This window comes from Coenobita brevimanus, chromosome 31 (assembly GCF_032717465.1).
Source record: "Coenobita brevimanus isolate Jiangsu-jjx chromosome 31, ASM3271746v2, whole genome shotgun sequence".
In the NCBI taxonomy this organism is placed as follows: domain Eukaryota; kingdom Metazoa; phylum Arthropoda; class Malacostraca; order Decapoda; family Coenobitidae; genus Coenobita; species Coenobita brevimanus.
The window spans coordinates 7,270,803-7,298,257 of record NC_136984.1 but is presented as its reverse complement, the minus strand read 5'-3'; the positions used below and the strand labels follow the sequence as shown (position 1 = coordinate 7,298,257).

At 39.8% G+C, this 27,455-nt stretch overlaps 1 protein-coding gene across 1 annotated transcript; it reads right to left on the bottom strand.

Moving 5' to 3' along the window:
* On the bottom strand, positions 1-26,531 carry LOC145395475 (uncharacterized). The gene is made up of 5 exons (XM_080269076.1): positions 26,399-26,531; positions 24,985-25,052; positions 20,084-20,210; positions 1,812-1,915; positions 1-45 (listed from the first exon to the last, which is right to left on the bottom strand). The coding sequence occupies exons 1-5, from the start codon at positions 26,529-26,531 to the stop codon at positions 1-3; spliced, it is 477 nt and encodes a 158-aa protein (XP_080125202.1).
* Between the last annotated feature and the right edge of the window lie 924 nt (positions 26,532-27,455).

Genomic DNA, 27,455 nt, shown 5'->3' with positions numbered 1-27,455 from the left:
TTATTCCAGTCCATTGATGCAGGCTGTGAAACGATCCATCTGATTCTGGAAAAATGATGATAAAAGATGTATACTATAAATAATGTGGTTAATAATGAAGCTTACACTGTGACTGTTTCTCTCATCCCTCTAACTAGAAAAACCAAGCTGTGTATTGCCTGACCCTTTGGGGCTCTTGGCCTTGAAAGGAACAAGAATGGCTGAAGACGATCCTATGAAGATCATTTCAAGAATTTGGCTTCGTATTCATAACGAGTCATAAGGTATTTATTTTAAAAGAAAAAAAAAGGAAAAATCTATCTGAATATGGTTCATATCCGTAGAATACGTCGCTTAGCATCCAATTAGACACAGGGAATGATTGCTGGTGCCGCCCAGTGGACTCCAGTCTGGCCCAGTTCTCTGCTGGTTACAATGAGTGATTCAGAGACTAATGCATTAATAGGCTGGACTCCGCCGCTAGCCGGGTTTAGGAATTATCAGTAATACAGTACATCTGCAGGAAGGGTGGGGGGGAGGATTATATTAAATTTCTTGGGCTAATTTTGAGAAAAAATGCTGCATCAAATTGGCCGCAATTCTCACCCGTTATGAGCAACGATGAATAAATATATATTATTAAGTGATGAACGCGTTTTCAACTTGGGTACAATACTCAACCGTTAAAGAAATGAAAATAAATGAAAATAGTATAAAATAAAAGCCATAGTGATGTGTGAGACCCGCGTCTAACACCTTCTTGTTCGAAAAATCCATATTGAGGATGCTGAGGCCGTCTAGACCTGGCAAGAAGAGCATATAATATATGATGTTAGACTGAAGCAATTAGGTTAGTAAGTTTGGCTGGATAAATTAAGTATCTGATTTTTAAGATATCACCATTAACATCGTCGCCACTATATGTGTCTCAGTAAGTTTCTTTTTCCTTGAATATAGACGATATTTTGCAGATTGGGAGGATTTCCAAACAAAAAGAGGTTAGACATAGCTTTAATTAACTCAATCACCACTAAAGCACTTTCACATTGATTTGGCCCAGATTTCAGTCCATTTGCTGCTTATTTCACACAGATCAGTGGCAGAAAAAGACAATGCTATGGTTAGGCATCCTTTCCATAGCATGTCTTCATGGCTAGCCTCATTATTTTGGTGATAACTGATTGTTATACGTCAATACTCAAGCTGAAGAGGTGGTAGTTTTAGGCCAATCTAATGTAAAAAGAGTACAGAGGCAAAATGTGGTCACCGGACAGCAGAAGAAAGAAAAATTACGTCTTTTTTTACTGGAGGTGTAAAAATACACTACAGTGAATTTCATGATATTTTCTCCAGTACAACCACATTTTTTAACATTTTTGGTTGCCTAAAGAAAATTTTACTTAGTTTAGGAGAGAGAATTTCATAACGGGGTTAAAGAATAGATTACTGTACAGTACAAAAGTATATGCAGCAGTAGAGCTAATTTAAGTCACGCTCTGTAGTTTGACGGTGACAGAACTGTATTCTAAAATTAAAAGAGAAAAGAAAATGTCTTGGGATGATAAATAAAAGTCATGGGGTAAAAAAACAGCCATGGGGTGAAAATACATTATGTTTTTTTTTTGGGGGGGAAATGAAATAGAAATGGGTTAGAAAAATAATTATAACAGTCATGGGTGAATTATAAAATTGTCACGAATAAAACTAATAAAATAGTCATTAGGTAAAAAAAAGAGTCATGAGGTAAAAAAAAAATATGATAATTCTGTGAGATATAATGATGAATAAAAAGCCGCAATCCAGCCGAGACAGACAGAACCAAGAGGTCTTACCCGGTCCAGTTTGTAGGCAAAACATCTGTACATAGGAAGCATGTTCATCAAGGTAAACCCCATATCGGTTATCTCGTTCAGAGTGAAGCACCGTTTCTGGTATTCTGGTTAAGGAACATTACAGAACATTATCTCGCTGGACTTAGAAGAGAACTGAGAGGTTGTGGGGGATTGTGGAGGGAGACTGTAGTGATTCTGGTGGTGGATGTTGTTGGTTATACTGGTGGTTGTGGTTAATGGTGTTGATGGAAGTTAGTGGTGCTGGAAGTTAGTGATGGGTGGTGGGTTTAGAGTTTTTAGGAAAGGACGTGTGGGGGAGGTGGTGGTGACGATGATGGAGGGTGAGATGGTGGTGCTGATAGCGATGCAGTCGGAGATGGTGGTGGTGATATTGTTGTAGAGGGAGATGGGGGTGATGAAAATGATGGAGGGGGAGATGGTGGTGGTGACAGTAACGTACAGGAGATGGTGGTGGTGGTGTTAGTAATGGAGGGAGTGATGGTGCTTGTGATAGTGATGTACAGGGTGATGGTGGTGGTGGTGATAGTAATGGAGGGGGAGATGGTGGTGGCGAGTGATGTGTGGGAAAATGGTGGTGGCGAAGGGAGAGGGTGTTTGTTGTTCAAGAGGGAGAGGAGAAGATGGCTGTTACAGTGATGTAGGGGTAGATACTGATGATGATGACGATGGAGGGGGAGATTACTGTAGTAAACAGAGGGGTGATGGTGGTGTGAGGTGGGTGGGGAATAAGACTAAGCGGTAAGCGAGGAGCTGAGAGAGATGTGGTGGAGATTTACTCGTATGGAATGGTGGTGACTGTGAACGTGTTTAGTGGAGTGCCATGTGGAGGATTCGGTGGTGATTGAAGTGGAGTGCAGATGATGGTGGTGCTGAAATGGGTGGTGACGATTTTAGTAATCATCATCATCATCATAATAACAACAACAACAACAAAAACAACAACAAGCCTGTAGGAGACGATGGCCAGTTCTAAGTGGGCCGTTGCAGTTCAGCCTGTACACACAAAGGAGGACCCTTTTCTCGTTAAAGTCTAAAAATACAATCTCTCGCCTCTCTTTGGTTACACACTAAAACTCACAGACAACGGAAATAACTCAATACATGCATAAACACAGGAAAAAAAAAAAATGAAAATAACTCATACATTTTTAAATGAAACCTTTAACACTATGTGCTGATTTTGTTTGTAACACTCATATCTAGCCATCTGAAAACATTTCAGCATAACTGAAGTTTTTTTGGGGGTGAATATATGGATATTTCTTAATGCAATGTTTATTCACTCCAAATGTTTTCACCGGTGTGTAGCGGTCATTTTGCGACATTTTTCGCGCTTCACTGTGAAGCACAAGATGGGTTTAGGAAACTAAAAATTGCATCTCCAGGTGAGCCAGACGTTTCTCTTCAATTTGGCAAAAAAGAATAAAATTGATATTCAAAATCTAAAAAAGATGGTGTCAGGGCAGGCCACTAGGTCCCGACAATTTCTGGATACATGTCGACTGAGGGACTATGAGGGCCGTTGCTAGGATACGAGTAGTTGCCTAGCAACGGCCCGCTTGCAGACAGAACTCGGTCATTAGCTAGTCACTGTGTCCAGGTTTGGTTGGAATCAGTTTATTATGAAAGGTAGAATGTCCTGTCATAAATAAACAAGAATACAAGACTGCAAGACTACAAGAAAGAGAGAAAATGCAATTAACAATAATGGCAGCATGGAGCTGGCCAATATTAACAATAATAACCAAATCACTGTAACTTTCAACACGAGTTACTGATCTCAACTTAAAAGAATGCTGATTTTTGTAATAACTCAAAAACCCCTCGTTAGACTTTACCAAAAGTTTACACACCTGTTCCTGGACCAGACAAAACTTTTAGGGACAAGAAGTGCCTCATTCATGTTTTGTTTTGTTTTTTTCCTGACCAGAAGAGTAATTGAAAACTGCTAAGAAGTGGGGTTGTCCTAAATGAATGGACTTCTTTTTTTTCCACACACAAGTGTTTTTAAAATACTTTCATCACGAGTTCTCCATCCATCTCCATGGTAGTTCTGGAGTAAAATGAGGTTTAAAGTTCATAATTTTTTGACATTCTTGAACCTGTGTCCTTGGAAAGTAGGTGAAGGTCACAGAAACTTGGTCACTTTAACAGGATGATGGTGCTGTACATCCTCAAAAAATATTATGCAAATCAGAGACAAAAAGTAATAGGATTATAATAAAAATAATGATGGATACATAGAACTCCGCCTATGGTAATAGGTGGTGATCAACTAGAAGACTTTAACTGTCAGACAAAGTTACTGATCTCCACCAATGAGAATATTGCTGAACTTAGATTTTTTGTTAAAACTCGAAAACCGTTGGTAAAACTGCCATCAAAACGTATGCAGACCTAGATCAGGACCAGACAAAACCTCTAAGGCCAAGAAGTGACTCATTTATGTTTTGGGGTTTTCTGTATAAGAGACCAATTGACACGACTAGAAAAGTGGGGTGTCCAATATATTGTAAAGTCACAAAAGAATAACCTTCATCTTTTTCTTGCAGATATTTGGAAATAATTTCATCATAGGATTTCCTTCCATGCTTATCCGTCTATAAATGTTTTGAAACAAAAAATGGTTGAAATTCATAATTCATGGATATTTTTGGACCTGTGACTTTGACGAAAAGGTCAAGGTCATTGATACTGGGTCAATGTAATACAGTCTTGGTACCATAAATTCTCAATAAGTATGATGAAAATCAGAGATGAAAAGTGATGGGAAATAAACAACAACAACAACAAGAACAATGTAATGGTCAGAGATAATTACTAATCTCCACTAATGAAAAAATTGTCCAACTTACGTTTTTTTGGTAGTAACTCAAAAACCGTTGGTCAAACTGCCACCAAAAAATATACAGGCCCAGGCAAAATTTCTAGGGCCATGAAGTGCCTCGTTTATGTATTGTTTTTTCAAGGATCGAAGAGATATTGAAAACTGTTGAAAAGTGGGGTGGCCAAAGTATCGTAATGCCATGCGTGATTGACCTTCATATTTTTTCCCCACAAACGTTCGGAAAATAATGTTGTCACTGTATTTCTTTCCATGTTCATGTATCTATAATGGTTCTGAAGTGAACTGAGGTCTAAAATGAATGATTTTAGGATATTATTTTACCTGTGACCTTTCAAATGTAGGTCAAGGCCATTGAACTTGGATCAGTTAAATAGGATGAAGGTGCCGTACATCCATAATAAGCGTGATGAAATTCAGTGTCGAAAACTGAATAATAATAACTAGAAAGTGTAATTGACAGCAACAGGTACTAATCTTCACCTATAAAAATATTGTTTTCTGGTAAAAACTCAAAAACAATTGGTCAATCTGCCACCGAAAAGAATACAGGTCTGGTCCAGAACCAAATAAAACTTCAAGGGCCAGGAAGTGCCTCATTGAAGTTTTGGTTTTTCCTGTATGGAAAAGCAACTGAGAAGTGGGATATCCAAAATATCGTTATGGCACACATGAATGACCTGCAATTTTTTTTCCAGACACTTGGTTGGAAAAAAAATTATCACTGAACTTCCTTCCATATTCATGTATTTACAATAGCTTTGGAGTAATGTGAGGTTGAATATTCATATCATTAAGACATTTTTGGACTTGAAACCTTGAAAAAGCTGGTAAAGGTCACTGAACTGGCCCCGCTGAAGGGGATGACCTTGAAATGGTGGCGAGACTTGAAGAGTGGCTGCCGGTGCCACCAATTCTGGAGGCATGCCTACCTTTGTAGGGATCGGCATCTATCGGCCTCGTGGGCCAAGCACCTCCCCCACCCGAACATCACTGGTAGAGGAGGCTTCCTGGTGATATTGTCTGTCCCTTCCCATCTTCCATCTTGGGTGCAGTTTTTGCTTCTCCAAGTGTTTGCCATGAGTGGGGTCCCGTCATGGTGGGAAACGTGAGTCTTGGATGTTGTGTCATGCTGTACAGTGCACCTGCAGCTAGCAACACACCTCTCTGGTCCCATAATCTGACTAGACGGACAGCTTGGTTGGGCATGAGCAGGTCAATCGGCTGATCACTTGTTGGCTATGGTCAGGTTGGCACTGGAGGGCTTGGTGACTCCATTCATCCTGAAGTTGCTCCTGTGTAGGCCCCCAAGTGGTTACCTGTGTTTACCTCCAACACTATCTCTGGGGTCGTCAGCAGTGTTATCTGTGACATATGACCTCCCATTGTTGGGATCTGTGATGGGTGGAGGGATGAGGGAATGAAGTATCTTTTGTTGTATATGGTTTTAATAAATTACAATAATGTTGATGATCGTGCATCTGTCCCTGGCTGTTCAGAAACTCCACCTCATACTGCCACTCTGGAGCCTTACCAGGCCCATGCAGACTGTCCTCCTTTGCCCTAGCACTAAGCTGGGACTGGAGGGCGTTCGCATTGGGTTGGTTCGGCTCTTGGGTTAGGTTCAGAAGAAATGGTGCTGGAGTCATATGCAAAATGTCTCGTGCTGAGATCCTCTGTCGGTAGATCAATGCTGGTTATTGATATTTTTTATTTACACCTTGCCATTCTTTCAGCTTGTGTCTGGTAACCCAAAATCTCTTCTCGGGGGGATCAAAGCATTCTTACTGAGATGTCCTCCCTAGAACAGAGCTCTCGATTACTGGCTAAGACCTCTGGTTCTAGTGCAAATGTTTCATGCATTCCTAATGCCACCTTTAACCGATATAAGGGTGTCATTTTCTTTCGTGACCTCCTCCGATACTCAGAGGCACGGCTGTTAGAGTAACTGCTGTCTTCTGGTGTGAGGACTGTTGAGTGCCTGGAGAAGAAAATAGGTGGTATTCTGACCACAACTCCCACCTTGTTCCTCACATTTAGGAAGTTAACCTAGCCTCTATCGTGAAACTTATTTGGCTCTCACTTCCTGTGAAGCCATACATGCCAACCTTAAAGTGGTGTTTCCACTGTCATGGGTATGGACACTTTAGCCGATTTTGCTGCTGTGCTCAGGCTGATCTTCCCTTAAGTGCTATCACTGTGCGGGTTCCAAAGCTGTATCTTCTCGCAAATGTCCTCCCTACTGTGTGGAGATGGAGGTTTGGCCATCCATATGAATGAGAAAGTATCATTTCTTGAAGCAACGAGAAGAGCCCAGACTCACTTCTTTTAGCCTGGGGTAACTTATGCTGCTGTCCTTTCTGGAGCACCTGTGCACCGTTCAGTGTCTCATAAGTTATTTCAACCCATTCCAGTACCCAAGTTTCCATCTGGTGATTTGCCAAATGCTCTCCTTGAGACCAGTACTGGATGTGAGATTGGTGTTTACTCACCCTCTTCTCAGACCGTTTTTACTCCCACATGGGTGGCGGAGGGTTTGTCCACTCCCTTGGTGATGGCGAATGTCCATGCTGATGTATCTACTTGACCTGCCTTGTTGAGAAGTTTCATCTGTACCTGGTAATTGTCATCGTGGCTCTTCAGAGTCCTTTGAGTCTGAAGACCTTTCAGCTTAAGTCTCTGTCATGGAACCTTGTGAGGACCTCTCTGCTGATCCCCCTGTCATGGAGTCTCTGAAGTGTAACCAGATGCAGGGCTGAAGTTGGTGTTTTGCCAGTGGTCCAGCTCCTACTTGAGGATGGAGTTGCACGGATTATTGGTTCTTCAGTTCTACCACATAGGATATCAGCCTCACAGAATTCTGGTTCTGTAAACTCTGCCTCTCCTTCTAAGGCTTCTAGTGGTGGCACTGGCTGACCTACTTCACATAAGTTGACCTGTAAGCTGCCTTCCAAGCAACCAATTCTTCCTGCTCAGAAGGGAAGTATTGTAAAACTTCCTTCATCTTTGTCCTCATGTTTGCTTTCAGATGGTCAGCACAGTGTGTGGTTTCCGGGTGCTGGGCAGTCCCTTTTTAGGGGTCTTCCTATGTATCAGTCCAAACCTATTCACTTGTCAGGGGCTGTGCAGTCCTGCACCCCTAATGAATTAAAGTAATCAACTGTGCCTGGTCCAGTAAACGTTGCTCTGCCGTGGAACTGCCGAGGTGTTAGAGCCAAATGGGAGGACCTGCAACTGCTCATGTCAGAGTTTCACTCCTTCTGTGTCTGCCTTCAGGAATCTATTGTTGGAGACAGGCCTTTTCCTGCTCCTTGAGAATAACCTGCTTTCTACTCACCATCTCCTCTAGACTGCGGTTCTCGAGGTGGCTGTTCTATTCTGTGATGCACAAATATCCCATTAACTTCTTTTTATGTACAGCCCTCCCTACAGGTGTGGCCATTCAGTTACTCCCGGAGAGTTTTTACATAATCTGTTGCCTCTACTTACCACCCTCTGTACTTGTCTCACGTGCTGATCTTGATCACATCAGACGTAACTTCTTAGGCTACTTGTTCTCCTAGGTGACCAGGCGTCATGCTTTGTGGGGTGATACTCTTTGCAGCTCCTGGAATGATCTGGCATCTTTGATTCAGAACTTGGACCTGGTTCTTCTGACTACTGGGGAGCCGACATATTTTCATGTACAAAATGGTACTTTATCTGTTATCGATCCTACGTTGGTCTCCTCTGATTGTTCATTGGAATTTTCTTGTCAGACTTGCCTGACTTGCAAGGTAATGATTATTGCCCTATTGTTAGGGTGACAACCAGGAGGGAGACGGAAACAGCGAGGCCAGCTTGAGATTTATTCTGATACGTACAGGCAATGGCACGCCCTTTCTCTAGGGCAGCCTGAGTCAGTCTGCCCTCCAAGTCCCAGGTGTGGGCTGGTGGCGCGCGGGAGCTACACTTGGTGGGAAGAGTTCCCGCGCAAGCACAACAAACTCCAAAACCTATTGTAATTAAGGGCTGTATTATAAAAACTGAACACCAGTACTGCTGAACTTGAGTGTCTGACGTTCCTGTTTTCCTAACCACAAATAATTCTGCAGCTACCGCCAGGTGTCCGTTCACCAGGTTATGGCATAAAATAGTACTGGAATGTGACTGGAGGATAAACGCCATCAGAAATTACTCTTTCATGTAACAAACTTAAATATAAATAAATAAGTTAGCTGTTTTTTCCATTTATAAATACTGAATAGTTCAGGAAAATAATCCTTGGCATGCTAAAATAAATGAGAAATACAGGGCTGTTCAGAAAATTTTACAAAGACTAAATATTTCTGAAACAAATACGAGTAAACGAGACATCCGTGGTGGCTCATTGGAGACGTGGTGGATAATATTTGGAGTTATGATAATAAATTGTGCTCCCTAGTTAATTTCAGACCACCTGTGTAATTGCTCAATGATTTTTGAAACAGCAGCAATATCAAAGTTTGTGTGTTGGCCAGCTCAGTGCTGTAGTTAACACATTTGATGGCAAGCCTATAATTTCTGCCTCTAGTCGAATAATATCCTTGTGAGATAATCTTGGCATTATAAAATCATTAAAAAAATATATATATTTCTTCTTTGTTAATGGGTTGTTTCTTGAAGTATATCACATGCAGTTTAAGTGTATAACTGATTTATGTGGCAACTGCAGTGGTTCCTAGCATTGTGAAAGTCAGAAATTTGCTGGACACAGTACAAATTTCCCCGATATTTGAGGGTAAATAAGTATATACCGATTAAGAAAGAGTGTATATATACAATATTATGTTACATGACAGAAATTACAAATGTCGGAGTCAGGTCATTGTTGGTAAATGGCTAGTTAGGTTTGTAGTTTTCACCAGCTTTAGTGTTCCCTTATGCAGTTAAGTTACAAAAATGGGTAAAAACAATAGAGACCTGAAGTTTTCATTAGTATCAACAAGTAGATGGAGTCACTGAAGTTCTTTACTTAAATATATAGTTCGTTTTTGCACCAGAAACAAAAGTCAGCTGATTTTGGTAACACAGGTAAAGCTACCATGGGTAGAAGTGAATTGGTTGGGTAGGATGCTGGCAAAATATTTACCTATTTCAATCAGGCACTCTGATTTGAGCAAAGGTGTGTTGGCTTTAATACAAAATTTGTTTGTAAAATAATGCAGACTGTTTCACGAGTTTCACAGAAAAAAAAAAAAATCTTAGACATCTATCTATCCCAAGAGCATTTCTTACCAGTAAATAGCTACATGGCTAAGGAAATGGCCTGTACCATCCACATATAATAAGAAAAAATAGTTAATCAGATGGAATTGACAGCTATTGTAATGGAGGAGTAGATAAGTGTGGGAAAGTTAGGGATTATTGGTTTTGGTGGAAGGCTTATACAAAAATAAGACAGGGGCAGTTAGGCAGTGATTCTGAAAAAGAGGAAATAATGAGATAAAATATTTAGTGACGGAGCCCAACATCAAGCTTATGAACAGTTTAGGAGAAAGCTAGGAAAACAGAACAGTAAGCAGACTGAAAATGTATAAAGCAGAATTGAATGAAAATATTGCAGAAGTGGAATTATTTCTGGGAAAAGAGGTAAAGCATATCTAGCACACTGGAACAGAAAAAGAAATACTGTACTGTACTTAGTAACATAAGAAATCATTGCACACTGAAGGGAAAGGTAATAATCAAGAATGTGAATACAAGAGTAGAATAATTATTGAGCAAAACTGGAAACTTACTAGTAATAACAGACAGGGAAGGTGACAATACTGTAGAATAGGGGAGAAAATTATAGTCAGATCCCTACGTGAGTGGGGTTGGTGGAGGATTAGTGCCCCTCCCTGTAAAACAATTAACTCTAAGCCCTTGGCCACCCCGATTGGGATACATGGCGTCTGGCAATGAATGAATGAATATATAGAAACTGAATGAAGAACTGTGACAGTAAAAGTATCTGATAACCAATATTGTCCATCGTGGTATGCTGGTTATGGCTTGATCCCAGATGTTGTAAGAAACAACTTGAAAAAAATTTAGTATTACTGCATCTCTCATGTTTTTGTGCTGCAGCGAAAGTCACCATTCAACTAGCTTTGTAAAGAAACAAAGCAGTCTTCATTCTAAAAATAATTCAGTAAAAACTATGTATTACATCTTGCAATAAAAATTTTGGAACAAGGGATGTACTGCTACAGGACACAAACACACATAATCTAGATATGCTGGTAAGCTGGCGGGAAACGTATCATGGAAGTCTATGAAGTGTGCAGTAATACATTCACTTTGCTCGTATAAATTCATATCTAGATATCTTCAAGTTCAATACCATATATATATATTTTTTTTCATGCAAGAGATAGCAAAAGAGGATGAATCATGATTCATCTTAGTCGTAAATGCCTCCTCTTTATGCCTTCTACCGTCAATTTTTACCAATTCCAGCGCGTATATACATATTTCCTACATAAAAACAATAGTTTAGAATGGGTTAACAAGTGTCTGGTTTATTGAACAGAAGAAACATTCAAAATTCCCGCTCTGTTAGCGCTCATGCAGCTCATTCTCGCCCAATCAAGTGACTGTCGCTGCATGCAAACTCCTGAACTGAGTTTCGCCAAGACTGACGGTCGAGATTTTTTATAGCAGGGATGAGGAGAGGGAGGAAGAGATCAGTAGTGCGGAAGCAGTGGAAGCAATGAAGATCAAGTTAGGAAAGGCCCCGAGAATTGATGGAGTGTGTGGTGAAATGCTGAGGTATGGGGGTGAGAGTGTTGTGGAGTGGATATGGAAGTTGTGTAGATTGGCTTGGGAAGAGGGAAGGGTTCCAGAGGACTGGAAATCAGGTATAATTGTTCCTTTATACAAAGGAAAAGGGGAGAGAGAAGCATGTGGTAACCATAGGGGTATTTGCCTTCTTAGTGTGACTGGTAAAATATATGGTAGAATATAGGGTTAGGCATATGACAGAGAAGCTAGTTGGAGAAGAACAAGGGGGATTTAGGAAGGGAAAAGGGTGTGTAGATCAGATATTTGTCCTAAGATGTTTAGTGGAGAAGTATCTAGAGTAGGGAAAGAAAGTGTATCCTGCCTTCATGGACTTGGAGAAAGCTTATGACAAAATAGATAGGCAAGGTATGTGGAAGGTATAAAGAATTTATGGAATGGAGAGGAAATTGTTGAGAGCTGTGAAGAGTATGTACGAAGGAGCTAGGGCTACGGTGCGAGTGGATGGTGAGCTGAGTGAGTTCTTTGATCTCAATGTGGGACTGAAACAGGGTTGTGTGATGTCTCCATGGCTGTTTAATATATACATGGATGGGGTTGTAAAGGAGGTGCAAGGTAGGGCAGTGGATGTGGGGGTGGCTCTAATGAATGAGGGTGAGATTTGGAAGATTCCGGTGTTGATACAGTATTGCTGAGTGAAGATGAATGGGAGTTGCAAGGTTTGGTGAATGAATTTGGGACAGTGTGTAGGAGGAGGAAGCTGAAAGTTAATGTAAACAAAAGTAAAGTTATGGTGTTTGGGAGGAATGGTGTCACAGAATGTACAGTGAGGTTGGATGGTAAGGATATGGAGAATGTGAGCGCATTCAAGTACTTGGGTAGCGTGATGAGTAAGGATGGAACTTTGGGGGATGAAGTGCGTGAAAGGGTACAGTAGGGAAGGAAGGTTGTTGGTTCACTGAAAGCAGTGATGAGAAATAGAGAGGTGAGTTTGGAAGTTAAGAAGTCACTGCATGATAGTATTGTGATCCCTACCCTGACCTATGGAAGCAAGGCGTGGACCTTGCAAGAGGGGAACAAGTCAAAAGTGAGAGCAGTGGAAATGAGTTACTTGAGAGGAGCTTGTGGGGTGACATGGAGGGACAGGCTGACGAGTGAAGAAGTGAAGGAACGTTGTGGGGTGGATGTGGATGTGGTTGAAAAGATTAGGAGAAATACACTGAGGTGGTTTGAACATGTGGAGAGAATGGAGAATGAAGACTGACTAAGAGGGTGTATGTAGGTGAGGTGGATGGAGGTAGAGGGAGGGGCAGACCGAGGATGAGGTGGAGGGATGGAGTTGAGAGGTATATGAGGGAGGGGGGGGTGAGTTGGGGGGAGGGTAGTCTAATGGTGGGTGACAGAGCGACTTGGAGGCATTTTGTCTGCGACCACCCTTTGCGGGATTAGGGCGTCGGGCTATAGATAGATAGATGACTGACGCTCAAGAATGTCTGACAAATGAACGTCGCCGTTGGTCCGCCTGAATTTATATATATATATATATATATATATATATATATATATATATATATATATATATATATATATATATATATATATATTCAAACCTTGATTTAAGGGACTAAATGGGGAATCAACCTGTCCCTTACTTCAAAATGTCCCTTACTTGATAATGTCCCTTGTTTTACCACATATAAAGACAATCTTATGAAATGCAATGATAGTTTCACTTATCTTACTTATTGATATGATTATGAATATTATTTTAAGGAACTGTATAAAGAAACATATTAATGTGTATAACCTAGACATTATGCATCATTTTTGAATGGTCTTGTCCGTTTTTCAGGTAGAATATGGAGTCCCTTAAATCCGAAATCCCTTAAATGGAGGTCTCTTAAATCGAGGTTTGAGTGTGTGTGTGTGTATATATATATATATATATATATATATATACATATCTGTATATATATATATATCTGTATATATATATATATATATATTGCGGTCCTAAATCATGCAGCTCTGTGCCAGTGAATCATTTCCCTCACTGGTGTTTGGGTAAGGCTGACTGGGCAGATTTAGGAAAATTCTAATTCTGACTACAGTGTTCCCGACTTTTAGAGTGTTGATGTAGAACAGTGTTTTACATCTACTGTAAATAAGGTTAGTTTTATCACCTTTTCTCGAATATCTGGAAAGTTTTGTAGGAGACCTGTGCCTTGGTGGAATGAGGAGTGTGCTTTGACCAGAAGTGCGTACAAAGCTGCTAGTAGGAGACACAGAGATAATAAAGATGTCTTTTTCAAAATTCTGTTTGAGAAAGCTCTTGACCATTATCAGTGGGTTCTGTAAAACCCACGTTGCACTTCACGGAGAACCCATGTTTCTTGTGTCACCTCATTCATTCCATTACCATTGATCTGGGAGGTGAGGAAAATAACGGGCAAGTATTCACCTTCTTAAACCCCAGGGGTCTTCTGTATCTAACGCCTCTGAACAGTGGCGTACCCAAAAAGTTGAAATGGGGGGGGGCATTTTTTTTTATCTTTTTAACTATGCAGCCCATGACTTTGGCGAGTACAGCGAGCCGGTACAGCTGGGGGTTCGGGGAGCGCTGTAAGCTCCCCCCCCCCCCGAGAAATTTTGCATTTTGGCCAGATTTAATTATCATTTTGAGGCCATATGGAATGGGTACGCGACATAAACATAGCACATTGTAAAGTTATTTTCAAGTACTCTGTGCCACTGATCAGGTGGTGGCGGCCATTATCCACTCGATGTAGTGCTGTCTACTTCTTCCATAACCTTTATCATTCTTTTTCTGTGCCTGCCCTCCTCTCTTCCTATTTCTCCCATCTTTGCTGTCACTTCTTATTGCTTTTCTTTCCTTTACAGGTGGCTTTACATTGAGTGACTAACCAAATGATTTCCTGTAAGCCAAGAAACCATTTACAATGCTGGGTGGTAACCATATAACCAAACCATACGTGCTCCCTACGTGTCAGTAAGTAGGTTGGTGGAGGGTTAGTGCCCCTCCCTTTAAAACAAATAGCTCAAAAGTCAAATGGCCACCCCTTACGGGATTATGGCGTCTGGCAATAGATAGATAGATAGAACTTTACAACTAATAAACTAAAAACAATAACATTGAAAAATTATAATTTAATCACTGTATTAGTCTCAATTACAAACAGTTAAAGACAAGACATATCCAACATAATTTTCTTGCTGATAATTCAGTTGAAACAGATGTTGATGAGCAGTTCTCAGAGCAACCACTGGATAAAATAAGAAAACTGTCATTTTTGAGAGACCACTGATTATAATACATAAGCAGTTTATTAAGGTATGAATTATTTAACCTAGATTTTTAAACTGGTTTTGTTGTCAGCATATGTACTGTAGGTAGGGGTAATTTAAGCAATCTGAGAAAGTATTACTTTGATGTTTATTTATTTTATATATATATATATATATATATATATATATATATATATATATATATATATATATATATATATATATATATATATATATATATATATATATTACAAAAGGGGGGGCCATGGCCACATGCCCTCCCCCCTCGGTTCGCCACTGCCTCTGAAGCAGCTTCAGCCCTGGCAGACACTGTTATAATGTTTCTAAATCAGATCCCACCAAGCCATTAAGCTGTTTTCGCCATCAACAGGAGAGATTAAGTATTTCTTTTTTATTTAATAGAGGAAAATCTAATTATACTTTCTTCACTCAACGTGACTCTGCTCTTGGATCTAATGACATCCCTTATGATATAATTCGCTATTTACCTTACGATTCTCTATTTATATTAGATATTATAGGTGGAATGGGACGAAGATATAATCTCCAGTAAATGGAAGATTGATTTAGTCCTCCCATCTCCAAATCCAGATAATGATCCTTCTACTGTACTGTCACCAAATATCCTCCACTTTATTTGACGTCTTGTGTATGCAATCTTTTTGAAAAGATGGTTAGTGTGTGGCTCGTTTGGTATCTACAGAAAAATTTCTGCCCCCCCCCCAAATCACAAAGTGATTTTCGTAGAATGTGATGTACAGTCAACAAGAGTTCCACCTAGACCACCTAGTCGCGGGATATGGCTAACGTGACAACAGTGCGTGTGTGTGTGTTCTTGCGTACATGCCCGAGAATGTTTCGAATCGCCAAGCTTCATCCTCTGTGCCGTATTGTATTATTATGTGGTCATTGTATTATGCTGTGATATTGGCTAATAAATATTGTGTGACTGTTTGGGATAATGAGCTGTACATTACACTGTTTGTAAAGTCTGACTTATATAAAATAATTCTTCTCTTATCTTGTAGCGTGAACCACAATACAGGTTGAGTTGTGGTTCAGAAACAGTGAGCAAGTTCACCCACAAATGTCGCGATGTAGGGGGAAAGGGAAAGCATGGGAGTGAGTGGGGGTTTGGCAGATGAAGGGAAGGGGGATGAAGTGGGGTCACGTCATTTACTCCAACAATTATACATTCTTTGCCATTACAGTATATTTGCTAAAAATACCTGCCTCAAAGAAACTTGGATTATTGTACAGAGTCCGTAACTTCTTCGCTGACGAGCAGTTAGCTATAATTCATAAGAGTCATGTGCGCTCTCAGCTTGAATATTTGCTCACCCTTGTGGAATGGATGTGGAGAGGTTGCATTAAAACAACTAGACAAAATTCAGGACAAAGCTGTTAGGATTATTAACAACTCTGCCATTACAAATAAACTACTTCCCCTACAAGTAAGAAGGAATGTTGCCTCCCTTGCATTGTTTTACAGATATTTTTATGGTAGATGCTCAGACGAAGTTGCTTCCATGGTGCCACCTCTCCATGCCTTCCCTCGTGCTACACGAGCATCTGGTAGCGCTCATGACTGGCATGTCACTCAGCCATATTGCAGAACTTCTGCCTATCAGAATTCTTTTATTCCCCGAACTGCATCTCTCAGAAACTCGCTTCCCCAGAGTCGTTTCCCTCCAAACTTCAACCTACAGCTGTTCAAGTCTAACTGTTACAGATATTTTATGAACAGAGGACACCAGTAATCTGGTGTACGGATTATTTTTTTTTATTCATTTGTTTTTCCTTCCTCTGATCTGTTATTAAAAAAAAAAAAATAAAGCATCAATGACATCCTGTATCCTAAATAATAATAAACCTGTTTGTTTTTAATTATTCATTATTATGGACAACGGATTCCACACTCTCAGTTACACCAAACATAGGATACCCAGTCTCTCATTAACGGACAACATGCAGCCTGCTCCATCACCTCGACTCTCTCTCTCTCTCTCTCTCTCTCTCTCTCTCTCTTCAACTGTCTATCAGTAGACACACATTATCAATTTGTGCTAATGAGCAATGACGTTGCATATTATGTTTACCTAAAATTTAATGCTGTGTCAGAATACAAGTGTAATACATTACCAGCTCACCTTATGGATTACTTTAGCCAATAAACAATACTTATGTGCATAGCATACGTTTCAATAGTAATGGGGTAGCCATACTCACAGTGATGTTTTCGTAAATGTTTTAGGTAATCATGTGTTCTGTGGTGGATACCAGTTAGAGGGGAGGTGGCCGCTGAAACCTTCAATCCCAATAGCTACTCTGGTGCGTTATAGTGTCACTGTAGAGGTTCCTGTTCCTCCAGTTATGTCAGTTATTAAGGTTATCATACTGATGGGCAGCCATTTATTATGAAAAATACAAACAGCCTATTATGAACCCTTAAACTGTATTATCGAGCATATTGTGGGAGCGTTGCAGCTCTCACGCTGCATCATAGTCCTGATCCGTTTGATTCAGTATTGCCAGCCTAACAGTGTGGTGTTAATGAACATGATTTTAATGTTACACCTCTTTATGCTTATTTTCATTTAGTGCCCTCTGGCTTTCCTTTGGTTAACTCTTGCTGACATATTTCCTTTCCCATTGAAATCACGAACACATTTCCTTTCCCACCTAGCTTGACTACCTTTAAGACCACACATTTGTGTTCCTGTCTATTATGATTTTGTATTATTATAATACTGAGTCCTGACAACCCTTCCCCCTACTTTGACCCTGTATTCATCTGCCATTTCTTTGATCCTCAGCTTCTCCACTTTCAGTCTTTCTCTCTGACTGCTCCTTTCTCTCCTGGTCCACCTGACTTCTCTGCTTCTAATATTGATTTCCACCTATTAATATCGGTGAAGATCTTTGTATTCGTCAGTATTTATTATTATTATTATTACTGTTGTTGTTGTTTTTATTATTTGTTATTATTATTATTATTATTACTGTTGTCGTTGTTGTTGTTTTTATTATTATTATTATAAAATAGTAAAGAGACTAGTGAACAGGAAAAAGAAGTAAGTAAATGATGATCTAAGAAGAAAAATAAATGCAAACGACTATGAAAATAGGAAGTTATTCTGGAAAGAGGTGCGGAAATGTAGAAGTGACAGCAGAAAGAAATGTGAAGGTGTGAAGGATGTAGGTGGTAGAATTATTAACCCACAGGGATGAAGTAAGGACCAGATGGAAAGAATATTTTGAATAATAGCTAGAGGAGAGCCAATGTAAACAAGAATGTTTACAGGAATGCATGTGGAGTACTGAGAGTGGATAGGATATAAAATAGTGTGATTCGTGAAAGACGTGGATTGAGGGAATCTGTGGACACCAGAATGGAAGAGAGTGTACTGAGATGGTATGGTCATGTGGAGAGAATGGATAAAATTAGTGGTGAAAAAGGTATATCTGAGCAAATTGGAAGGATGAAGTTGAGGTAGGCCGAGGAGAAGGTGGAAGGATATGGTGGATGAGTGTGTGAGGAAGAGAGGTATGGAAGTCGGTGAGACTAGGGGATTGCCAAAGGATCGAGCTGGCTGGATGAATATTGTGAGAAGTGCATAATGAGGGATTTGGCACCTCTTTTTAACGTGACAGTGTCCAGATATATTCTAGCGGATATGTTTATGTGAAGTTACAGGATGTGGTGAATGTGTTGGGGGTATCAGATAGAAGCATGACTTTGGGGGGCTGGAATGATGTGTGAATGGAAGCGTGGCCCACTGCACTGGGCACTCTTTCGTTGTCTGGACATGCCACTCCTCACCCTGCCTTTGGGTGGGAAAGGAGGTCCGGATGAGGATGATGATGATGATTATTATTACTGTAATATTAAACAACTGAAATATATTATCTCTTGTCTTCGAGATCTTCAAGGGGGTTCCACATACGTATCATAATCTTTTTGTGTTGTAAAGACGGCTCAGTGTGCTGATGTGGGACACAGAGAGTTAGGTTTGTCTCCAAAATGAGTAAAAATGATGCAATTTTGATCGTCGTTTCAAATCCAACCTCAGAGATTCCGATGACGCCTTCAATCGACATTTTAAGAAACTTCCGTAAAATATTCACCATAAATTGCATTACATGTCATAAAAATGAGGCTCGAGCGTGACATCACGTAATAGTTGCTCTATGCGTGGCTGGCACTGCACAGCTTGTCTGACTAATGGCTTTGTTTCTTTATCACTTTATTCTTGGCAAATATTATTTTGCAGCAAGGTATATATATATATATTTTTTTTGCCTAACTTCAGCTCATGGCTTTGACATTTTATTTTCTGTTTTCCTTTCTTGAACATACTACGATAAAGTACAACTATTCAGCTTCAAAATAACACAACCTGCATCCTATCATAAAAAAATGTATTTACACTGACCGATCAAAGAAAAATATTGCAAAACGAATATGCGGCCGAGATTAAATTTAATTGTGCATCTCTTTCCAATCGTTTTGCCGCACAATAAAATACAAAAATTACCATAGTCTATATATCATTGTAAAGATAATGTATTGTAGTTCAAGGTTTAAACCAGATTTACACATCTTTATTAGCTTTTTCTTTTTTTCCCCTAATAATTTTCTATGGCAAGGTATAACATTTTTGGTTTTCGCCTAATTTCAACTCATTTTGACCTCGTATTTTCTTTCTTATTTTTTTAAACAACTGTGATCAAGGACAAGCATTCAGCTTTAAAATGACACCACAACCAACATTCTATCATGAAATTGTATTTACACAGAGGGATCAAAGAAAAATATCGCGCCGTGAAGATGTGGGTCAGCGTGAGAGTGGCTGACTCTGGCACAGACATATGTTTCCAGCCCAGAAACTTGACAGGGTTTATGAACGTAAAAAAATTGTAATATAAATCACAAAAGGCATAATGAGAAATAGAAAATGATAATGTCTAAGCACTGCTGGTATCGCTGACTGAGACGTACCCGAAGCAGTTGAGAAATGGGTGGACAATATTTGGACAACCCTGCATGAGAGTTTGTGCAGAGGGTGGTGATCTTTGGTATTAATCAACCCTTTCTCCTGAATGACGGATTTTTTTTTTTATTACTGTTGAGAGAGAGAGAGAGAGAGAGAGAGAGAGAGGGAGAGAGAGAGAGAGAGAGTATAAGGTCATAATATCTTCCTCTAACACTAAAGTATTAGAGTTAAGTTGAAAAAAAAAAAAAAGTGAGAAAACTCTGTGTTAAAATGGATGGTCGACAAAGAGAGAAAGAGGGGGGCGGGAGGGAGAGGAGCAGAAGACAGAAGTAACTTACCAGCCAGGGTTGAAGGGAAGAACTCTACATTAATATGGGCGTCCAAGACCTCAGAACATTCAGAAACATAACCAGGCACGGCTTTGTAGATCTGGTCGCTCACCTCACCATGGAGTTTATCTAGGATCTGTGGAAGCAGTTATAAAGAATTTTAAGTATTTGGTCATAGGGTGCGTCCTGACTGCGAGCGGGCTGGCGAGGCGAACGAGAGCTGGAGGGGGATGGAGGGTTTGAATGTCCAAACTAGAGGCGAGTAAGCTGGTGTTGCCATGGCATCGTCATCACATAACCCTCGGGAACTGCAGGCAGCAAGATTGCTGGCGCTAAGAAAAAAAAAAGTAGAGGGCATTCTTTATAAAGTGCTGCTGGAGTACAGTATGCTGGAGTACAAACTGTCCTGAAAGACACATTATACCCAAGACAGGGTTGAAACCTGTAAAAGGGTGTTTAATTACCACCTATGGAGGTAGCCAGATGAGTATGAGTTTGCTTTTGAAATTATGACAAAAACTGAGAATAACGAATAAAACAGAAATTTTTTGATAAAGCTGTATAGATCACCATATATGTATGCATCTTACAGTACAACATTATTATTGAAAAAGCAACTGGATGCAACGGCTAGTCCCGTAGGTTATGTAAAAGAAAATCCTGGTAATGTTTTCCTCCACTCACACTCAATTAGGAGTGATCCAGAAGTCCTGATGCAGTTTTAACGAGTGTTTATTTGGGGGAGGGAAACAGGTCTTCCCGTTCTAAGTCAGCCCTTCAACTGTCAGCAGTGGTGCGGGGAACCGGCTGCAGTTTCATGACATTCTCATAAGTTGCTGAGACTTGCACTAATGGTCACGTACGCAAGATACAGTTATACACTAATAGATACATATACTGTTATACTTACACACTACTAGATACATATACTGTTATACTATCACACTGCTAGATACATATACTGTTATACTATCACACTGCTAGATACATATACTGTTATACTTACACACTACTAGATACATATACTGTTATACTGTCACACTGCTAGATACATATTCTGTTATACTGTCACACTGCTAGATACATATACTGTTATACTGTCACACTGCTAGATACATATACTGTTATAATTACACACTGCTGGATACATATTCTGTTATACTTACACACTGCTAGATACATATTCTGTTATACTTACACACTACTAGATACATATACTGTTATACTTACACACTGCTAGATACATATACTGTTATACTTACACACTACTAGGTACATATAATGTTGTTTTTACCCTAGTTTGCAGGTTTAAGAAGTTATTAAAATATGGTTACAGATGGTTACAGTATAAAAGTATGGTTAGAAATGTGTGGCTTTACATCTCAACAGGGAAAAGTTAGACAAAAATGAGGAAGAAAATGTGAAATGTGAGAGACATTTGCATAATACATCTTTTCAGATGAAGGGTCAGTATCTTGGCAAAAGCACTTAAGCTTTGCTTAATTGCCCAGGAGTAGAGCTTTGCAGTAATCCAATTAGTATGATTATGTATATAAAAATAAACTGACCAGACGCCCTTTTTTTTTTTTTCTCTCTCTCTCTCTCTCTCTCTCTCCAGTCCTCTTCCGCTGCTGTGCAATATAAATAAATGCTCTATCACTGTGCATCATATGGCATGTCTCCCATATAGATGATGTTAGTGAAACCTCAAAGTTGCTCTATATCCATCCTGCATGCGTGGGTTAAAGTTAACTGTCAACTACTCCTGCGCGAACCCGCACGGGCTCGCGCTGGTACCTCCATGCAACCGCTGGCAGTGTGGCCAGGTGATTTTGTTCTTTTAGAACACTTAGTCATACAGTCATATTGGCAACATCGGAGAGAGTTCAGCTTTTAATAATTCGGCACCGTCGCATTTTCGCTTGGGAGTAGATGAAAGAAATTGGGTAATCAAACCATAAATCAAGATCTATCTACAATCAGTGACTGGGAACAAAACAACCTTGTCTCTTTTAATGCTAGTAAAACTAAATATATACAGTTTACTAATAGACAGATATTGCCAGATTCGTACATTACCTTCAGTGCTACTAATATTCCCATCTCCAAAAGTATTGAAATTCTTGGTGTCTCACTTAACAGTGCCCTCAGCTGGACCTCTCATGTCAGATCACTTGCTAAAACCGCCTCAAAGAAACTTGGATTATTGTACAGAGTCCGTAACTTCTTCGCCGATGAGCAGTTGGTTATAATTGATAAGAGTCATGTGCGCTCTCAGCTTGAATATTGCTCACCCTTGTGGAATGGTTGTAGAGAGGTTGCATTAAGACAACTAGACAAAATTCAGAATAAAGCTGTTAGAATCATTAACAACCCTGCCATTACATATAAACTACCTCCCGTGCAAGTAAGAAGGAATGTTGCCTCCTTTGCATTATTTTACAGATATTTTTTTGGCAAATGCTCAGACGAAGTTGCGTCCATGGTGCCACCTCTCCATGCCTTCCCTCGTGCTACACGGGCATCTGGTAGCGCTCATGACTGGAATGTCACTAAACCATATTGCAGAACTTCTGCCTATCAGAATTCTTTCATTCCCCGAACTGTATCTCTCCGGAACTCGCTTCCCCAGAGTTGTTTTCCTCCAAATTTTAACCCACAACTGTTCAAGTCTAACTGTTACAGATAATTTATGAACAGAGGACACCAGTAATCTGGTGTATGGATTATTTTTGTTTACTCATTTGTTTTTCCTTCCTCCGTTCTGTTACTTATAAAAAAAAATAAAAATAAAAATAATAAAAATCTCCAGAAAAACGTGTTTTGACATTAAACCAACCTATACCTGACCAACTTTGGTCTAACCTAATGTTAACCAGCCATAATACCTGATTTTGTGTGGTAGGATGTCAAAGGTGTGACGTTGCCACTTCTTTTCTCTAAGTATTCAATCAGACAGTACCAATATGACTGAATGACTAAGTCTACCCGAAGAAAAAGAACTGCAAATAGCCAAGTGTATGAGCTACTGTGGTTTTAAACCTCCCGCCTCAACCTGCTCTGGCTTGGAACTGGATGCCCACTCTCAGTCCAGATGCTCCCTAACACAGCCACCTCCACGTAGACCAAAGTGGCAATAAATATGGAAAGTAAGAAGGAAGTGTTAATAAGCTTCCTAACCGAACAAGAATACCGCCAATAGAACTAAGCTAGTACTGTTTTCTTTACCATCTGCCATTCATAATCAGACTGGGTAACCTTATCTCATTACGATACTAGAAGCCGCATGTTAAAAAAAAAAAAATAGATAATTAAGACCCATTAGTTTACAGTTACAGCAGGTCCTGCAGGATGGGTCCGGGTGGAATATCTCTTCTCGTTTTATACACGAGATAAAATCATAACAAGAGAAGATAACTGCAGTAGGCCATGCTAGGCAGCTTCTACAAGAGTATGGCTAAATTACAAGAATAAAACAGGGATGACAATAAAGAAGGCTCTCCCCCGCCCACTAAACCCTCCAGCAGAAAAACTGACTTGGACTTGAAAATTTCATAGTCAAATGCAAAACGATATTCATGCAAGTAGAACAAAAACGATAATCACCAGAACATAAACATTAAACCCACTCGGATTCTACCTAACGAGTCTGACCTGACTGTGAAGCAAGGTAAATTTAGACATACTGTGTTAGAGACCGATACTTACTATGTTACTATTTTTTCTTTCAGTTTACGGTATGCCCGGTGCTGGAGAGGGACCCCTTCACGTGGTGGCATCAATATGACCAGGTGAACCCACTGCCTGGTAATACAAATCTCCCGTAACGAACACTCGATCCCCCGAAAGGAGGATGGTGGTCCACAGGAGAAGAGTAACTTCAGCCTGCAGTCACTGGGTTCACATTCAGATGAATCCGGGGTTGCAATTGCTACTACTACTACTACTACTACTACTACTATTACTACTACTGCTGCTGCTGCTGCTACCGCTACTACTGCGGTATATCCGCTAAGAGGGTGCGGCGATATTCATCCATACTTAATAGTATATTTTGCGAGAACTCAGTCACAAAACTAAATATCAACTGTCATGGCTTTATTTATTTTATTTTCTGTGATCCACTCGAGTTTCACTGTGCAGCGTCTTATAACTGTAGTGAAGATAAAAGTACATACAGTCAGCCTTATATATAACTGGGGGGGGGGGGCAGGGTGGCTTACTGGTAGAGTGTCGGACTCGGGACCTGGGGGTGGTGAGTTAGAGCCACGCCCGGTAGCTGCCATGCCGGGAGGGGTAGCGCCCTTCTGTCGCCTAGCAGGGCTGTATGATCTTATAAGGTCTAGCTTGGGGGAACATTTCCCTTTCCCTTTATATACAACTGAACCCCTTCATTAAAAATTGATAGTAGAGAATCTTTGACTAAATCCATATCGACTGTCAGAGAAAAGTTTACGAACGGACAGATGTTTCAGAATCATACTTAAGATAGATTCAAAGGCTTTAGAAATACAAGCGATGAGACTTTTTGTGATAACAACAGGTATGATTGAAGGATGGATGGAAGAAATTTTCCTGGCTGTGCACCAGGTACGGTTAAATGCTGCTGGATTTCAATGATTACGACTAAAAAGAAAAAAAGAAATAGAGACGAAGATAAGACTAAATGAAAAACGAAAAAAGCAATCAAGTCGTTAAACATCATATATAAAAATAAAAGACAGCGCATAAAAACATTAAACACACGACAGCGATTGACGTTTTCAGAGTTAGAGACACGCTGAGATAGATAGATAGATAGATAGAGAGAGAGAGAGAGAGAGAGAGAGAATGTGTGATGATGCCAAGCGTTTAACAGGTGCAATAATTAAGGCAAAGCCCAAAACAGGAAAACTTGTGAAATGTGTTACCTGGCCGCAATTGTCCAGCTGAGACTGGCAAAACTCCATCGTCCTTGGTTTACTGCACTGAGTTAGCGCTGGGGAGAGGAAGGAAGTTTTTGTGAGATTTTGCCACATGAATGATGTGGCGGTAAATATTGCTGCACGCCAGCATGACCCTCTCTCTCTCTCTCTCTCTCTCTCTCTCTCTCTCTCTCTCTCTGAGATGAATATTTGGGTTATATATAAGAAATATGATTTTGCGTTATATATATATATATATATATATATATATATATATATATATATATATATATATATATATATATATATATATATATATATATATATATATATACCGGTAAACAATCATAACATTGGCGATACATCATACACCGTTGTCTCACTTCATTGTTCATATTAAAACACTTCCTTAGAAATCCACGCTACATTACCATCATTCAAAAAATTGCAACATTCGACAGCTCTCCATCCACACCTTACATCCGCAAAGCGTTCCTTAACCCTTCCTATTCACCTTGTCATACACCTTTTCCAGTTCCATAAATGCCAAAAATACCATACTTATCCTTGACACTTACATTCTCCACTTTCTCACTGTAAATATTTGATCTACACATCCCCTACCACACTTGAGCCTTGATTAATTTCGGTTAAGGAAACTCCCTAGAATCTTTGCCTTAACCAGTTATTTTTGCAGAGAGCTCATTAATAATCCCTTATGTGTTATTGTCGCCTTCCATGTTAGTGTTTAAAAGATAAATACAACATAAAAGGCAGCAGTAAGATCGTGTGTGGGAATAAATCACTAAGGAAATGGAATTAGGGAGTTTCCTTAATCGATGGGAATACGTGTCTTGAAAACACACTGTTCATCACTAACTAGACATTCTAATATATTCTCCACCTTCCCTTTAATTATTGTTCATCCATATAAAATTCCTAAATACACTCACCAGACTAATTTTACTATATTTTTATTTACACTCACTTCTTTCACCTTTATTTTTGTACAGGAGCATAACTAAGGCATTCCTACACTTCAGTGCTATAATATCTCCAATATTAATTCCTAGTAAAATCCACGAAAAATATTTCTGCCACTCCACGCTACACTTATCCCCCTATTCTCATCAGTTGAGGAAACTCACTAATACCATCTCTCAAGTGATTTATTTTGTTTATTATACCTTACTGTCCTTAAAATTACTTCACATAAATTACTTCACTATCATCATAATCTGCATAAGTGACGTATGAAAGGATATTAACCGGCCATATCCAAAAATAAATCAATAAAGAAAAGGTGTTAAGGTGCTTCGTTTCCCGACGAAAATAGGAGTACATATCACATCAACATCTGCTGCTTTAACGCTGTTTAATCTTCTCACAGCATTAATACAAACAAACGAATTTTGCTCACCTAACTCCCACTCAAACAGGTCCCTGAGATTAAACTTAAATGGACTATCAGCATGACAACCAAGTACTCCCGTCTCGCCCGTTGACTCAGAGGCTGCCATCATCATCATCAGCGGGATCAGCAGTGCCTTCATGATGGACGATTAAGTAGCAACTTTTCGATCTGTAGGAGAGTTAGGTTAAGTTTGGTTTGTCCGGTTAGGTTAGTTAAGTTAGTGTGGTTAGGTTAAGTTGGATGAAGTTAGGTTGTGTTAGTTTAGGGTATTTATGTTAGGATATGTTAGGTTTGTTAGGCTACGTTTTACACTTTAGCGTGGTTAGGTTAGATTAGGTTAAGTTGGGTGAGGTTAGGTTAGGTTGTGTTGGCCAGCTCATGCTGCCCTTATTATTAGTTGCATTTTCTTTCTTGTTTTCGTGTTTAAATGTGGCAGGCACTTCTACCCTTCAGAATTAACCGATTTTGACCATTCCTGGATACAATGACCAGCATATGACCTAGTTGTGTCTGCAAGCTTTTGGTTACTAGGCAACTAATCATTGCCTAGCATTGGCTGATAAGCCACTTTTTTCGTACTATTTATGTTTTGAACTGTAGAAGCCTTATTAATGGGCGTCGAAAGCTTTGACGTCTTTAGGCATAATCTTGAGGTCATTCCCTATCGGAAGTGTGCCATTCGTTTCTCCCCTTTCTCCTCTAGTTCTCGAGTGGCAACTCCACTGATACTGGACTCAGTGTCCCAAGAAGTATTGTTTAATTGTGGCAAGGAACATCCGCTCTTCAGAGTTAACTGCCTCCGACGAAACCTGGACACAGTGATCATCCTATGACCTAGCTGTGTCTGAAAAAATTGGTTGCTAGCCAGCTACTCATTCCCTAGCAACGGCCCTCTTAGAGCTGGCCATCATTGCCTACTGGCTAGTTAGATTAGGCTAGTTATTTTAGATAGGTTGTTTGTGTTGTTAGTTTGCTTTAGGGTAGGTTAGTTAGGGTTGGTTAGATTAATTAGGTAAGGTTAGAATACGGCTTAATTTATTGCCTATCGACTACAGGAGGGTAA